The sequence below is a fragment of the Trematomus bernacchii genome, unplaced genomic scaffold (genome assembly GCF_902827165.1).
Source record: "Trematomus bernacchii unplaced genomic scaffold, fTreBer1.1, whole genome shotgun sequence".
Taxonomy (NCBI): Eukaryota; Metazoa; Chordata; class Actinopteri; order Perciformes; family Nototheniidae; genus Trematomus; species Trematomus bernacchii.
In genome coordinates, this window is record NW_022987588.1 from 3,458,478 (window position 1) to 3,475,746 (window position 17,269).

Below are 17,269 nucleotides of genomic sequence, written 5' to 3' on the forward strand. Positions count from 1 at the left end.
AAACACCCGGACCAGGTCTATGATCACACACACACACACACACACACACACACAACAGCTGAGCGCCACACTGACACAGGTGTCCCTTATCCAACTCAATCTCCTAGAACTTGAGGAAAACAGCATGTGCAGAGGAGCGCAGAAGAAAAGAAACTGAAGATGTTTATCTAGGTTTTAAGAAAACAGCGGCATGAAAAGCTACAGACAAGAGGAACGCCAGAGGAAGAGAGGCGTGTGTCAGCGTGTTTGTCAGTAGTGCTTCAACACAAGAAACAACACAGACTGACAAAGGGGGGGAAAAGGCGGAAGGAGCAAAGCTATCGAGAGATGAGAAGAAGGACATGTATGAAAGAGAAGAGATGAAGAGCGAGATCAAACAAGACAATAAAGAGAAGTTAGGTCAACTACTTTTCTCTCACAGAAGAGGATCTGATGTCTGAAAGAGGCAGACAATGGTCTAATCAACAATGAGAGAGGGATTTCTACTTTAAAGAAAAAGACTGAAGTTGACTGAAGCATCAGTCTGCTGCAGAGACTGATGTAGAGTTGGAACCAGTTGGTGATTTATTAAAAGTTTGAAAAAGAGGAAACAGCTTTCATTCAATTGTTCAAATTGCACAACCAGTGGTACAAAACCACAACGACAATTCTGTCTTTCACAATTTGGGTTTAGTTTTTGCTCACTGATGCAATGACCAATGAATCGGCTGAGCTTTTTTCAAATATATTGGTCACTTTTTAAAGTCGATCAATAAGTAATAAGACATTATGCCAAACATTTCTTAACGGTAATTTAAAAATAGCATCAACATTAAAAAAATATATATATTATATTAATTTACCAGAAAAAACTGACAACCTGATATTCATAGTCTTTATCCCATTTCCCCAGCTTTTGGATCCAATCTCACTAATCATAATAAGTGGGTGGGGCTTACCTACTGGTCATAAACATCATATGTCCCAGGTCAAGGTAAGCTACTGTAGGTATACCCTACAGTGTGTGAGGGTTGTGACATGGTAAATGGACTGCATTATAAACTACTTTTACAGTCTTTGCAACCCCCTCAGCATTCAGCCATTCACACAGAGGCTACCATGCTAGATGCTACCTGCTCAGTGGGACTAACAAACACTCACACACCACTGGGCATGCCATCAGGAGCAACTTGGGGTTAAGTATCTTGCTCAAGGACCTTGACACTTTGGGCTGGGGATCGCACCACCAACTTCCTGATTGGTGGACAACCACTCTACCTTCTGAGTCACAGCCGCTCGCCATATAGAGTCTGCCAGTCACATGACCCTCGTCTTGCATGTCATAAGGGTCCTTGTTACGTGTTCTGCTGGAGGGACTCGACTAAATCTTTCATTGTGCAAAGGACCGGGTTGTCTGGAGTTTTTGATGGTCCTCTTGAGAAATGTGTCCTTCTAACTTAGAGGGATAACACATTTCTCTTGTGAGAAAGAATTTGGCTCAACCGTACAAACCACATTTATATCAGTTAGACATTCGATCAAAGTGCGAGTTACACTTACAAAAGCTTTGTGCCTGACACATATCCATAAATCATCACTTTCCAAAGTTTAGACAAGGGGTATTTGTTTTTTTTCCTTTGGTTACATTTTTGCCTTAAATGGAAAACAACAAAGTCTTATCTTATTTAAGAACCCGATGATCGAATACATGTGTGTAGCTCTGCAGTATAATTAAATCTGTGAGCTCATGTTGTCGTTAGGGTGCATGCTCTTTCAAAAGAACCACAGTCCACTGGTCAGCAGCCAGCAGGCAGCCGGATGGTCAACAGTCAGAGAAACAGTGTGTCACTTCCAGGAAAGACCTGACCACCAGGCCGGCTCTCTGCCCAACTGTGGCCTTGAATTCGGTCTGCTGCTGTTGGGACCCGAGGAACAAAGACACATACGCCTGAAAACATTTGCAAACTAAATAACTACCTTTCACCCCAACCTCAAATTCTATATCATGAGACAAGAAGAGAAAACACCCAGAAGTAAAACATAGATGGAGGTGCCAAAGTCAGTAAAAAATGATCCCTGTACAGTGGGAAAGGGCTATAAAACCTCAACAGATAATGCATGTGTGACTATGGAAGAGGAAAGTGTAAAAATCTGATGCGGACCAAAGCTTTAACAAGCAGCAAAACAAAGTCAAGATATAACTGATGGAGATACACTTATCTTATTTTATAGTTTAACATTTGTTTTCTTGCCGTTTTTGTTGTTAAAGTGGTTGTTTATGCTTTTATTTGGAAGGCAGCTTTGGGCACTGGGTTATTTGTTATTTATTTGAGCCAGGCGGAGGTGGGATTAGCGCACCAGAGTGGGCATATTGTTTATTTACCAGGGAACAAGAAGGATATTCTTGCCTAGACATTTGATCAGTCCCTGCACAGTTACATTGTTTTGTTAATTTTCAGCTTTATTTATTTATGATTTAGCCGGCACAATAATATTTAAGTAGACAGAACCAGTAAGGACAACTGTGATGATGTGCAAATTAAAATATGTATATAGCAACTGCTTTTGTAGGTGGTGTTAAGGGATCAAGTCTGTTAAATAAAATATATATTTTTGATAAAAGTACATATATACAGTATAAGACTGTTGATATGTTCACATACACAAAGACTAGGTGTCCACTTGTTAGGAACTACATTTTCATCTGATACACAACATCTACAGCACTCATGAATGCTCCTTTCTTAATGTTGAGTCCCTATTAATGCTCTCTGCTGCTAACTACTTCCTCCATTATCAGCACAGAGTAACCACTGCTTTCTCCATTCCTCTCTGATCTTTTATGGCTCTTTTTTCTGGGACAAAAAAAGGAGGGACAGAGGGAAAAGATGAATGGGAATTCAAACGTAGCTCAAAGGTCTACCGTTTGTACCGCGGCTCTCTGTAGTGAGAGAGGGTCACTTTGACCTGCCGGGGTGAGTGTACGGTGAAGAGAGAGAGATAGAGAGACGTCGAGATACAGGAAGATAGAGAGAGGGGGTGACATCGGGGCGAAGAAGCGGCTCACACTTTCATCTGCCCGCCGCGGGTTTTAAACCACCACACCTCTGAGTGAAGGTGTGAGTGTGTGTGTGAGTGTGAGTGTTTGTCTGTTATGAACACGTGTGTGAATTAAAACTGAAAAGACGAGAGAAGCTTGAGCTTTGATGTGTCTCATTCACACCGACCAAACACTCAAATGAAAATGCGCACAAATGAAGAGTATAAGTAAGACTGTGTGTGTGTGTGTGTGTGTGTGTGTGTCTGTGTGTCTGTGTGTCTGTGTGTCTGTGTGTGCCTGTGTGTGTGTGTGTGTGTGTGTGTGTGTGTGTGTGTGTTAGAGAGAGAGTGAGAGACTGTCCATCTTTTGATGTGAGCCCACCTCCTACTTTCTGGATTCCCTCATATCTCCTGATTTCCACTTCACACAAACCCCCCCCCCCTCCCTCATATAACAGATTCACATGGTCCATCGGGGGCCTGAGAATGTGCTCCACTGCAACGACAGGGGTCACCAAACCTGAGGACACACTCACAATGTGTGTGTGTGTGAGGCTGGGGGGTGATGGGGCTTCAGGGTCTTCAAACAAACACTAACCGTTTCCTTCAAAAGGAATCAAAAACGCATCAGGTCCCATGTGTAATTAGTTGAATACATTTTACATTTTGATGTTAAATAACCAATCACTGGATATGTATGGCTGGACGTAGCATGCATATGCAGAGGGCAGACTTGAATCAAGTTCAAAGAGAAACTAAAGTAGCATACAGAACATCAAGAGATCGTGTTTATACTAGTGGCTTCATATATGAATAATACCATATGTGCATTAAGATAAACAACAGAACATGAAGGCTTTTGATGAATTATAGGGGTTTCCTGGCCAATAGGAGCCTTAACCCGGCCATCTACGGCCTTTAGACCCATAAGCAACTTTGCATAGTATTTCAAATCTGCATATACATTAATAATTACAATAAATATGAAATGTGACAAGCTGCATCATACAATTATAGTAGATGGGATACACTAACTAACAAATGAATCATAAGGTTGATTATTTTCATTTCAATATTAAAATACTCCAAAAATAAAGAAAATGGACGCAATAAGTTCCTAAAGTTGAGGTTAAACCCACAACCCTAAAAGTATTTGATTTAGAATCATATCAAAAAGAGAGAAGCAGCCATTCTCCACAGTTGAGATAGATTGTCAGTTTTGATCGATACATAACCAATTAGTTGTTTTAGCAATGCCAAGCTGGTATATTACATTTCACTGCCCCTATATATTACCCAACATCGTTTCCACTCCTCTCACTCCCCTCCTGAAAGTGTGCTAGAGGCTGCAGAGATATCAATGTGTTTAGCTCAGAATAATCAAGGTTTTATTTGAAACATGGGCCACATCTAAAAAAAAAAAACAGCTGTCCTGTTACCGAGATGAGAGCCAGGGGAGAGCAGAGAATAAAAAAAAGAGAGAGATATATTATCCACAGTTAAAGTGAACATTTATATTTGAATGCTGGTAAAAGTGAAATGTAAAGATGAGATTCTATACATTTATAAAAAACACAATTACTCTTACAATAACTAGTGGACTTAAATGACATTTTAATGCCTTGAATGGAGATGGTGTAAAAGCCTTTTTTCAGGACCTGCTAAGTAACACTGCAGGAGACTAAGAAGGGATACAGTCAAATAAATAAAAGGGAGACAAAAAGAAGGGAAGGCTGTGAGTCTGAATGAAGCGTTGAAAGGGAAAAGAAAGAAGGGAAATAAACGGATTGAGAGAGCAGAGGTGTGCTCTGTATAGAAAATGGACGTATCCAGCTGTCCCTCCCATCCAGCTCTACCCAGAAACCCTTCAATCAAACAACCACGATCAAGCCTGACCACTGTAGCATCCCCAGGCCGCTTTCATTCGCTCTCATTCATTCATTCATTCATTCATTCATCCATTTTTCCTCTCCTCCGGTGCTTTAAGCCTGCCAATTATCATCAGTTGCCCCCAGACGGCCTCTGTCCTTGTTCCTGTTTCAGCTGGCCTTTCAAACAGCCCCTGCATTAATAAGCCAGTTGTTACAAATAAAAAAAGGGAGGTGAGCGGTGATTATTCAAAGCCCTCCTAAAAGAGAGAGAGAGAGGGGAGAGAGAGGAAGCCCTCGTTTCACACCCAGGGAGAGTAAACGCACCGCCTGCCATTTATGGGGCAGTACAAGCGCCTGGTATGGAAACTAACAGTCATTATAATAAAGAGTGAGAGGTGGTGCAGGACATTCAAATGGTCTGACTATAAAAACCCACAGAATACCTGACCGACAGGAATAGGTACATGTATTTTCAAAGAGGAAGCATTTTTCTGTTCAACAGGATACAAATAATAATAAACCACTTCAACCCAATTAAATGTTGTCAATGTAACAAAAACGACAAAGAGGTTGACAAAAGGGAATTTGTGTTCTTTCTGTATTCATCGACGTTGCTTTGAGTCTAACACCTGGACACAGCAGGATTTTTCGGCTGATTTCGGAGCCAATCGTGGTTTGTTATGCAAAAGGTGTTGTAGAAACTTGAAACCTTCAGTCTACCTGCACTAAGAATAGATCTACAGTTAGAAAACAAGCCCAGGTTGAAAAAGTATCTATATGCTATTACTGGGGAACCGGTAAGGTAATGAGTCTCGAGGATTGTCTATCTATGCCATGTTGACATTTTTAACCTTTTTGGGTAAAAAGTGTTATCTTTTCATACAGTGTGTGAGTGTGTGTGGGTCATTTACCTGCACACCTGAAGCTCTGAGCAGTCAGGCCCTTCTCCACAGCCAAACAGGTGAGGATACTGAGGAAGCTGGTGGTGACGGACTGCCTCTTGGCTCTCTGGGCCTCCCGCTGTCTCCGCTCCCTGGTTGGTTTCGATCTCAGCAGAACTCCCTGGAGGGCTGGAGCTCCTTCTCCTGATTCTCCCCCTTCCTCCTGGGCAGGCCTCTGCGCTCCCACCGCCTCCCGCAGGGCCTCCACCCACTCCTGGGCCTTGGGCTGATCGTCCGCCTGAAGCCTGAGTACGTCTTTTGGGAAAACTACCTGGAAGCGGCCCCCTCTGTCTGTCCACGGCTCTCCGTTCTCTGGCTCCTGGTCGTTCTGCACAGCCGAGCAGGAGGACAGGGTGTACTGGAGGACAGGCTTGGACACAGACCCTCGGCCCTCGGTAGGGAAAGCCCTGAGCGTGGATCTGGTCAGGACGAAGGTGAAGGCTCTCCAGTTGTTCTGATCCATCAGCTTGTGGAGCAGGCCAGATTTGAGGACGTCCTGGCAGCGTTGGGTGAACAGAGGCAGGGTGGTGGGTCTGCTCGGGACAGTCGACTCGAGAGAGTGCGACGCCTCTGATGAGGAGGGGGTGTCGCTGTCTCCGTCAGGCCTGGTGTCGAGCCCTGACGACGAGGACGGTGACATGGGTGCAGAAAACTTGACGACCTGTTGCTTCTCCGCTGCGCTCTTGCGCTGGTGGTTCTCCTTCCTCACGGGTCGGACCGCCTGCACCCTGTCCCACATCAGCCGTCTCCACTCCACGGCCTCCCATTGGCTGGCTGCCCTCAGCTGGAGACGCGTGCTGTTGAAGAACAAAGCCTGGAGCGTGCGAGGGTCTGCGGGCTGGGGGATCTGCCCGGCCACGCTGCAGGGTGCCGGGGAGATGATGCTCTGGCAGTGGGACAGAGAGCAGGCGGTGCCCAGCTGGCGGTTGGCGCTGCTGTCCAGGGTGTAGATCCGCAGCTCGCAGGGCGTCAGCTCCACATGGCAGCGCGTCCAGCGACCCCGCGGACCCTCGCGCTGCTCCATCTCCCCCTGCTTCACCACTTTGCTGCTGCTGCTGCTTTTATCAGCTGCACAGAGGTGAGGAGGAAGAAACAGAAAAAGGGGGTAATAAGACACAGAAGAAAATTGTGTTTGTTCAAGATGACCACAAAATGGATAACAGGATAATAGTTTTACTCTGGATAAACACCTTGCCACTGGCCAAGAAGGAGCCAGGTGAGATACTATTATATCTTGCTATACTGTCATAACTTCTCACTGGAAGTGAATCTTTAGCAAGGAAGACCAGTTAGTGCACACAATGTATACAATATCTTGTTTTTCATCACTGCACATATGTTATTCCAATTCTATTCTGCTCAAAAATACTGCTATATTTTTTTATGTTATTATAGTTTTCTTTAAATAGTTTTCTATCTGTGTTTTTAATTTTTGTTTTATTTGTATAGTATGTTTATGTATGCACCACAACATCAAATTCCTTGTATGTTTTAATCTACCTGGTATCAAACCTGATTCTGAATATAGGCTTTTTACAAATACTCTTAAAGGTTGTTTTCCATCCAGTAGAAGACACTTCCCTATAAACTAAGATAATGGTTAAGTGTCTCTCCTAAGATTTCCATCAGGAGTTGTAGTTACTTTGTTTGTCTAAAAGACTCAGGTTTCTTTGGTTATGTTGACACGGCTTGTAGAGTAACACCGTATGCTGCTCGTGATTCTGGAGCCCAGTCTATTTACTGCCAGCTTTGCACTTATGACCATGACTCCCCTGGCACCTGAAGGCATCATGACCCAGAGTCAGGACCCATAGAGACTGCAACATGGGCAAAGGTTCACAAGTCTCACAAAACTGTCCTGTAAATCCAACAAATCACAGCCAGAATCTTTAAAGTCACTTTTGAAGGGGGATATTGGTTTTTGCTGAAAATACGTTTTTATACGATGGAGTCTGGAGTATCTATAGCTTGAACTCAAGTACCTAATTAGGTTACTGTGGATTATGAGACAGCAAGACTGAAACCATAACAGTGAAAAGGCATCTTTTGTCCTAGTTTGCCTTTGCAGCTTTTTCCACTCAGCATCCCTAAATCCTCAGGCGTCTGATGGATATCTGTCTAGATGGGCCAGCTTCCTACACAAGGGTCTTTATCTGAAGCTTGCGCCTCGGACAGAGCGTTGGTATTATGGTAAGAGATAGCGGCGTGCTGGTGATTCTCTGAGAACGTTTCTTGTCGCCAAGGCAGGAAGAAGCAGTATTGTTAAGGAGGCCACAAGGCAAACTGTCCCATTGTCTTAATCTAGAGGCCAGAGGCACACCCTCTCACCAGTTTGTTATTTTCTCTCCTTTTCTCCATAGTTTGCTGTTCAGGAGGTTTGTTTTACTCTCATTTATGCATTTCCTCTCTCTGTATACTCTTGTGATTGTGGAGTGTTTTCTTTCTGATTAAGGACTGGAGGCTTCAGACAACAGCAGGGACCTCTGCTAGGACATAAAACCAAACTGTATTACTATGCTCTGCTGCATCCACTGGCCTGCTCAAAATGATGCTTTTAAAACTGGACAAATACCAGTAGAGATGTAATTAACAATTATTTAATTATCGATTGATCTGCAGGAACGTTTGTAGATTCATCGTTTGGCCTATGAAATGTCAAAAAAGTGGAAATATCCTGTGATTACTGATAATGATTTAATCTAAAGATCTATCACATTTAGATATAGATATTTCACGTTCTATCAACTTTACATCAGTGTACCCCCCACCCCGTAAATATTAAATAATACACTTTGCAATTGAGATTTTTAGAAATACTAACAAACTACGCATTCTGGTACACTCTGAGAAGAAAATAAATAAATCTATTACTACCCGACATATTAATAATATTTTATGCCATTGTTTGTTTTTCACTTAGTTCTGACAGCTTGTTGAGAGAAGAGTAAAGAGGAGATAGTCTGTGTGACTTACTTTAAATTGTGGGTAAGGGTAGATAGCTCCCATTGTTCTGTGACCTGTCAATCATCAAACCGGGGGTCATATTTCATTATGTGTTCATTTTTATCTGAAGTTGTACCCATGGATGTGAATAGTTCTACCGCAGTTATTCTCCGTGGGGACTTCCGGCAACAATCTTGATTCTGATTGGCCAGAAGACTCGAAAAAACATCAGCAGAGATGTTTTATTGAGAAGATGATCACTACGTGACAGAAGTTTTCAAAACCATTTATGGTCTCCGGTACTTCCAGTCCAACGCCTACTGCATGCACAGCGTTAGAAAATCGGTCCTTCAAAATAAAAGTTTGCATTTTTTCCCAAAAAAAAAAAAAAAAAAAAAAAAAAGAAATTCAAAAAAAAAAATTTCAACTTTTTTTTCGACCCACTTTTGGGTCGCGACCCACCAGTTGAGAACCACTGCTATAGAACATGTATTTGTGTAACTTGCTTTTGCATATCCACCATCATATTTGCCTAGTTACACTGTATCTAAAAAAAGATAATATCTGCCCGCTCTTTGGTTGCCCAACACTTTAAAACAATTCAGTCTCAGCTTTTCAAAAGTTCATACATCTACGGACCTTTTTTTGAAGTTCATAAAAAGGTCAACATGTAGTTTTGCAATGATTGTGTGTCAGATTTCAGAATAGTTTCGTAAAAGCAAACATTACAGCATGCCGGTGGCCTGTGGATGAATATTTGTGAACATCAGCCATCCTTCACTGATTTCACCACACAGCGTTTCACCTCATAAAGGAAACCAAACACTGGACAAATATTTCCTCATTCTGGACAGTTTTTATTTTTTTGTTTTAATCCCAGCCCGCTGTATCTGCTGTCTGAAAGAGGAAGAGAGCGAAGCAGCTGCAACAACTACTAGCTAGAGTATGAAAAATGAATCTTTAGAACTATAGAGAGGGCAGCAATGACTGTAAACATCTAAAATACTGAAAGCAGATTAAGTTATTTGTTTTTAAAGGGAGTTTTTTTAGATGTGAATTAAAAATGTAACCCATATTTTATCTATATTTCATGCATGCCTTTAGGAGCAGTTCCACATTGACTGAAATGATGTTGAAACAATGCATATATGCTACCTAGAAATACAAAATAAAACTTTTCAGCCAAATTCAATCCAGTTTTAACCTGAATATATTGACGTCTTTTAGTGTGGTAGCTTTACTTAAAAACATCAACAATCTCCTTCCCCTAAAACCAATCCCACAAACTGATTTAATTGTGAACCCCCACAGGAGCAGACTAATTGGCAGATATTGCATTTTGTTTCTTTAACGTGCTAAATCACTCAAGGAGGGGAGAGGAAAAGCTAAATCCTTCACAGCTCCGGTGGCGAGTCAAGTGCCTCATCAATCTTATCAAAACAGCAGTGGACATGGTGTCACTGACTTTGCATGCTAACAAACCTTTTTGCTAAAGGAACAAATGAATATGCAAATAAGTTTTTAGCTGGAATCAAGACTGGCTGATTGGCAGTCTTTACGCTTGGGAGGGTCGAGATGAGAATTAGACATTGTGGCGAGGAGAACTGCTCGGTTCAATTAGCCTTCATCTCCACCTGGTGGGTTTTCACATCACACTCTAATAGTAACAGTCTAATAAACACATACAGCCTTCAACCAGCATTAACAATTTTCTCTCAGGGCTGCACACTAACTATACAGCAGTGCTGCCCTCAGGTCAATCAAACCTCCTTAAACAAGCAACCTTACCCACTGATAAGGTAGCAAATCATCATATTACATGTCGCTTTGCAAATTAACAGACTCCAACGGCTTCCTGGATACAAATGCACACACAGACTGCAAATGAAAGAGCAGAAAGCACCTGCAGACACACTCTAAAACATAGTGCTTATAATGATCAGGGGTAAAGCTATCCCAGCATGCACTAGGGGAGAAGTTTTGTAGGGTCAAGCACTAGACAGGTCTCAAGTTCTTCAAACAACTACTTGCATCTACGGGTACGTGTAGAGACATATCCGTAAGTTATACCTTTACACACTGTTTCTAAAGTTACTTTTTTTCACCTGTCATTCAACTCTTTACTCCAGATGCAGATTCCTATAATAATGGCTGCAAGCACAAGCCGTTTCCTTGCATTGACTTTGAGCTTTAATGAGTATAAAATGATTGACGAATGCTTGCAATGTAATATGCTACCAAAAATAGACCAATTATTATGCGAATCATAATATAAAAACAAATGCAGTGGGCAATGTTAGAAGACATAGGAGCTTTGATAAAAAGCTACACCTACAGCCAGTGTGTTTGGTCCCATAAAGACAAGTATATTGTGTATATAATAATGATCATCATTTCCATTTCCCATCTAAACATCCCCAGCTGTCACTAATGGAAAGACATGGCCGAGTTAAATCACTCTCTGCTTATTACCGGCCTTTTCCTACTTCTCTCCTTTCAACGCACATCGAGCCAAACTAAATAGCCTGATGCCTTTTCACACATATGCTAATACTAAATAATCCTGCCAGTATCAGGGGCCGGGTAATTGGGTTTCCTCTTCTCTCGCCTCATTTGAGTCCATTTGCTGACAGGATTACAGGCTATTATCCCTCAGGATCGCTTAGGATCTCCTTAGGCCTTCAGATGGCCAAAACACACAAACAAGTGTGTGTGTGTGTGTGTGTGTGTGTGTGTGTGTGTGTGTGTGTGTGTGTGTGTGTGTGTGTGTGTGTGTGTGTGTGTGTGTGTGTGTGTGTGTGTGTGTGTGTGTGTGTGTGTGTGTGTGTGTGTGTGTGTGTGTGTGTGTGTGTGTGTGTGTGTGTGTGTGTGTGTGTGTGTGTGTGTGTGTGTGGCTCTCTGTCTGAACACTCACTGTCATAGCACAGCTGTGTCATTTCAAGTTATCATCATCTTCTATCATTATTGCTTTCTCCGAGGATGCTTCAACGTAAGTACAGCATACGCCCCGGTCTGCAGCACAGCTAGTCCGAGACTTCTGTCCTCTGAAAGGCCCTTAAAAAGGCTGAGAGAGCTTTCTGCTGAATGGACGGTCGATCAGAGTGAAGGAGGAGGGGGTGGAGGGGGAGGAGGTGTGTTATGTCTCGGACAGGTAGGGACCGGACTGTTGGTCAGCAGAGGAAATCACATCGTCTTCACATTCAAACATTCAAAGCAAAGACGGCTCTCCATGTGACAAATGCCCAATTAGGTAAATCCTGAAAGGGTCAGCTCACCCAAATGTACAACCATGTAATTTTCCATTTAGCTTTGAGGATAGAGGTTATGTTTCTCAATGGAGGTCAATTGAATTGTGTTTGTGGTAATCGCAGCATGAAGACATCTCCACAGCAAGATGTGTCCTCAGTTACTTTGACTAACCGATAGATACACTCAGTGTAATCGGGTTGGGTAAGGTCTTGTTTTACTGCCATGGTCAAAATATCTGACATGTGCAGGTATTCAGTATCAGCTCCGATAACATGGTACATTAAAAACATCACCAGAGAAGATATTGTGACAATGGGTGCTATGAAATTACCTTTTCTATGGTCCAAAAAAGGTTTGTCTGTTTTTGTCAGCTAATCTTTCTTGAGTGAAAAATTACAAGCTTATTTTGATAGATTTTTCCATTTCGAATGGACACGACATAAAGACAGGTCAAAAATATTCTTCCTGGTTAACCAATTTACTTTTCAAAGTTGACATCCGAATTCCAACACTTTCTACATGTCAATACTAATCAAGAGACCTACTGTAACTGTTAAAAGCTTGTTTCTATTTGCTTTAATATCACATTCTTTACAATCGGCAGAGCCAATGTGCATTCCAATTAATATAGCCCACAAATAAGAATCTTTGGAAAGCGAAAAAAAAACATATTCATAAAAGCTACCTTCATCATGATATCACAGTGTGTAAACTCACCCTCTGGCTGGTGGTTGAGGATCATGTTCTTCAGAGTGTTGCAGTCCACAGTGGGCAGTCCGTTGTCCGTGTATACAGACGGTCGGTAGTTGACGTCCGATCTGGACCGGTTGTGTCCCTTCTTGAAGGCCGAGTTGGACGAGGAGTTTGCGGTGTTGTGGGTGCACTCCTTGCTTTGGGCTGCCAGGTCGTTGGTGGAGCGTGCTCGGCTTCTCTTGCCGTGCCTCAAGCCCACCCCCAGCCCCAACACGGTGAAGTTGTCGGCCCAGGCCAGGCCCAGGGGTCCCACCTCTGTCTGCTCTCTGGCCAGCAGACCCCACACGCCACTGGAGCTCAGCTTCCCCAGAGCGGCACTGGACCCTTCCTGCAGCTGCTTGGGCTGCAGGGTCCCGGTCTGAGCCTGACTCGGACCTTGGCCTTGCATCCCACCCATGCAGTGGATAAATTCCTCAGTGGCCTCTAGAGCCGGGCTGATATTGCCCACCATGTCAAGCTGCTCAAGACCCTCCATGGCTGGGCCCCTGAGCTACAAGTCCCACAGCTAGATGGTTTTACAAACTGGAGACGAAATTCCTGTTAGCAACATCCACATGTCCAACAGACCAAACTGACTGTCAACTGGTCTCATGCAGGCTAAGAGATGGGGGGGGGGGGGGGAGATCCAAACAGCCCTCAGGCTTCACAAACTGCTTCCGAAGCCAAGTCCTGCTCTCCTCCTCAAGACGGGGCCTTGAGGGTGACAGTCTATGTTTCCTCAGTGTGCCTCTGGCTCTGGACGGAGAGTCGACTGCCTCTCTGGGGAAAGCTACTGAGGCTTTCTGCCAGAGCCTGGGATTCCCCGAAATCAAGCCAATTTGGGTGAGAAACGCCGTTATTTAGCCAGATAAAAACACTTAAGGCAGACAAACATTGAATTCCCTCCACACATACTGAACTGTTCAGGGGAAGTTATTTTGGCCGGCCAGGTGGCTGTGCAGTCATCAGATGGCGACTGTCTGTGGACTCACTGTAACACACAGAAGAGAGAAAGAGGAAATGGTTAAGAGGAAGCCGAACAAAAAAATGGAAATACAGCTGACAGTGTGAATACTTGGCTTAAATTATATATAAAACGACTCGTTCTCAAAGCGCTTTCTTCAAACTATAAACAGAGGCTTTTGCCACAAAAGATAAACAAAGGATACTGAACCCTCTAGTTTAAAACTCAAAGAATGAAACTACTGACCCACCTACAATATCTTCATCACACCGGAGCTTCACAGATTGCTCCTCAGCAAACAGAAACGATCATCCCCCCCCCCAAAATGTCCTGATGAAATAATACTCGACTTCCTCCTCGGCTGCTTATCACCGGACTGACCAGCGGAGAGGAAGCAGGCCAGGGTGGGGTTACCATCCATCTGCCTGTCTCTTCTGATTCTCTCCACTCATCTGTCTCTCTCGTGCCCTCTCTGAAATCCTCTTTCTTTTACCATTTGTGCTCTCTCGCCTTTATTGATTTTCTTATCCTCCACAGCTCAGCCTCTTTTACTTTTCTCTACATATGAATTATTTAAAGGACATGACATCACTGCAGTTCAATGTCTAGTCTCGCCAGGCGTTACACATTGAATATTCACCATTCATCCACGATGATTTGTTACAAAGGAAGATATTATCGTAGATATCACTGTGATTTGAATTGTCTTTATTCGATTTATTAAAAATGTTATTTTAAAATGTACTTATATGCATTATGCTTACAAAAGTACGATACCATACACCCGTTGATAGTACCATGAAAATATGTAGTGGTAAACAGTTCCGGCTTTAAAATTAAACTGCTGACTCAATTGTTTGCTATTTCCCCAATTTCACGCAATCATTTCTGTTGAAATTCACCTTCAATCTAAAAGTGTATACCGCATATAATTACATCAATGATCAAACCAAAAAATGTAAACTAAATAAAACTGTAATGCCATAAAAATGCAAGTACGTAGGCAAATGTATGTTAGAATAATAAAGTGGTCTAAGCTCTGTTAATTTTTAATATACGTGCTATTTATTCTTGTGAATTATAAAACACTGTTTTTTTTACAGCATATTTTTAAGGAAATCTTAAAACAGTATATATTTGATTTATATTTGAACAGCCTGTATACTCGTATACCAGCATGTTTCCATGCCATCATCTGCCTGTAGATAAAGCTCTGACCTGAACATCGTCATCGTGTTACTCATCGAGCTCGCCACTGAACTGTTGACTCACACATGCTGTCAAGCCAATACAGCAAACATTAGTTGGAAGAGCACAGATTACAATACTCTTCAGAGATGGAGTAAGCTGAAGAATAAAGCAGAAAGGAATACTCTTTCAAATGTATTTGTTTTTTTTATATATATGATAATGCTAAAATATGATACGAGGACAAGGAAAACAGTCTTGAAAACAATACGGAATGCATGAAGTGCTGATTTGTTAGATTGTGGTATCACGAGTATGTTACTTTGGCTTGAACTGACATTTTGTTTCACTTTCACATGATTCACATATATTGATTATTCGAAATAATCCACTTGGCCAAAGATGCAAACACACATTCAAAGAGTTTGTCTCATTTTGCCTTAGCACGGAAATACAGCCTAAACAAACAGCTATAAATCAACCAAACGGAACAAAGATGGGCAAAACTAAACATATTATATACACAAGAGTAGAATGTATAAAAAACTGGAAATGATAATGTCAACATATAAGTCAAGCGTTTCTGTAAATCGTAAACAACTCAAATAGTAACAGTAAATAAATATTGAATTAATTAATATTAAGTCAGTGGATACATCATCTTTAATTCCTGAAGAAACATTACACAATGACTCTACTGACGTTTAATAATTACAGCTAAAAAGAGACTGAAAAGAGGCTCAGTGCACTTGTTTGTCTCTCTTCTGCAAACAGCCACAGTCAGCATCTCAGCAGTAAACACACAGAGGTGAAGCCACGGTCAGCCTTTCCGGTAGCTACATTAACCTGCTACGTGAGTTAGCTCTCTAATATGTCCTGTTTTTCACGACACACAGGACGTATAAAACACCATATATATAAAAGACTAACTCCTCTGAAGCTGGCTGAATAAGGCCTGTTTTTATCCCCAGCTATGTGATGGGAGCCTAGGCTAGTTAGCTAGCAGCTAACGTTAGCCTCTCTCTCCATCCTTGATCAATGTCACTTTAAAACCACTTAAATCTGTCCACTCTCTCACATCTGAACCATAATATGTCAGTGGATCTGTACTGGTATTGAGGTGAAACTGGTGCCATAAACAAACAGTAAAACATAAATCAAGACTCACCTTACTGTGTTTACCACTATGTCATTTTGACAGTCCGTCAGTGATATAGTCCCCTGAATGCAACTGCAGCTGCGGGATAAAGGTTCCGTTTAATGTTTGAACACAATATGAAGATTACCCAATGTTATTGATTTATTACATACTTCAAGTATAGTACATTATAGGATAGCCTACTTATGAACTAATACAGAAAAATCATATGTGTACTCATTCTGGAATCAGGTCACATAAACATGTCACATGTTTAATTTCCCTTTAAAATTATACTTTTTCATTTAGTTAACACAATGGACAGTACAACACAGTACAATAATAATGCACCTCAATAGTTACTCCAACCTATACAGTCACACAACAACAACCAACATCAGCACCCTTGTCACATGTCATTTCATAATGTTTGTATTCATCACAGTGGGGCATACTGATATTTGGCTTTATTAATTTATAGCAATTCTTCAAATTCTAATACCTGTTTTTCTATCATTGTATTTTTAACACTAAGCCATTTATGTGTTGTTGCTGTTCTTTCTCACCACTTATTGTTCGTCTTTCACTATCATGTGGTATGTGTTAAGGTCATTTTGTTAAATACAGGGCATTTCCATCATTTTCATTATTTTAAAATGGGATTAAAAATCACTAAAAGGCATGATCAACAACACAGTTGATAGCAGGGGGTGGTGCATTTATTTAGTCTCACAAAGAAAGGTCGTGACACACGTCTTCAGAGTAGAATCTGACAAAGATGGGAAAAGGACCGGAGAGTGGAGGACAAAGCAAAGGTGGAGAATAGTTTCCCCCTAATGGGCAGCTTGAAGCTGCCCCCAAACCCAAAGAGTCAGTCCAGCGGAGAGAAGCATCATTCAGAGAAAAGCAGTAATTCTCCTCAAACAGGGCTGAATCGATATGTTTCCATACAAGAGGTTTTTATTAAAACCGTATTTGTGAATCAATATTTTACACCTCCAGCAAGACATGGAGGATTGTAAGATATGTATGAAAACGGTTTGCATGCAGGTAGGATGTATACTTCATTGGCTGAGAAAAGCTTATGCATATAATGTTATGTTTTTCAAGATGGTTTGTTAGGAAAATGTTTAAATTTGATTATTTCCTATATCAGCACACAAGACTGATTATCGGTAGCCGCAATAAAACAAATGTCATTATCAGCTTTCACAAGCCCATTTGA

At 41.8% G+C, this 17,269-nt stretch overlaps 1 protein-coding gene across 7 annotated transcripts in view; it reads right to left on the minus strand.

The window, feature by feature from the left end:
- Nucleotides 1–16,118, minus strand: part of plekhm3 (pleckstrin homology domain containing, family M, member 3) — a 35,464-nt gene extending 19,346 nt beyond the window's left edge. Inside the window, exons 1-3 of one of the 7 annotated variants that reach the window (XM_034128680.1) lie at nt 16,075–16,118; nt 12,740–13,734; nt 5,801–6,898 (exon numbers count right to left, since the gene is read on the minus strand). In XM_034128680.1, coding sequence (XP_033984571.1) covers nt 5,801–6,898; nt 12,740–13,250 — 1,609 coding nt within the window. In that variant the 5' untranslated portion in view covers nt 13,251–13,734; nt 16,075–16,118. Of the gene's footprint in view, nt 1–5,800; nt 6,899–12,739; nt 13,746–13,964; nt 14,069–16,074 lie in introns of those variants that run through there. The other 6 variants (XM_034128676.1, XM_034128679.1, XM_034128682.1 and 3 more) reach the window with 6 other exon arrangements.
- Nucleotides 16,119–17,269: the final 1,151 nt, after the last annotated feature.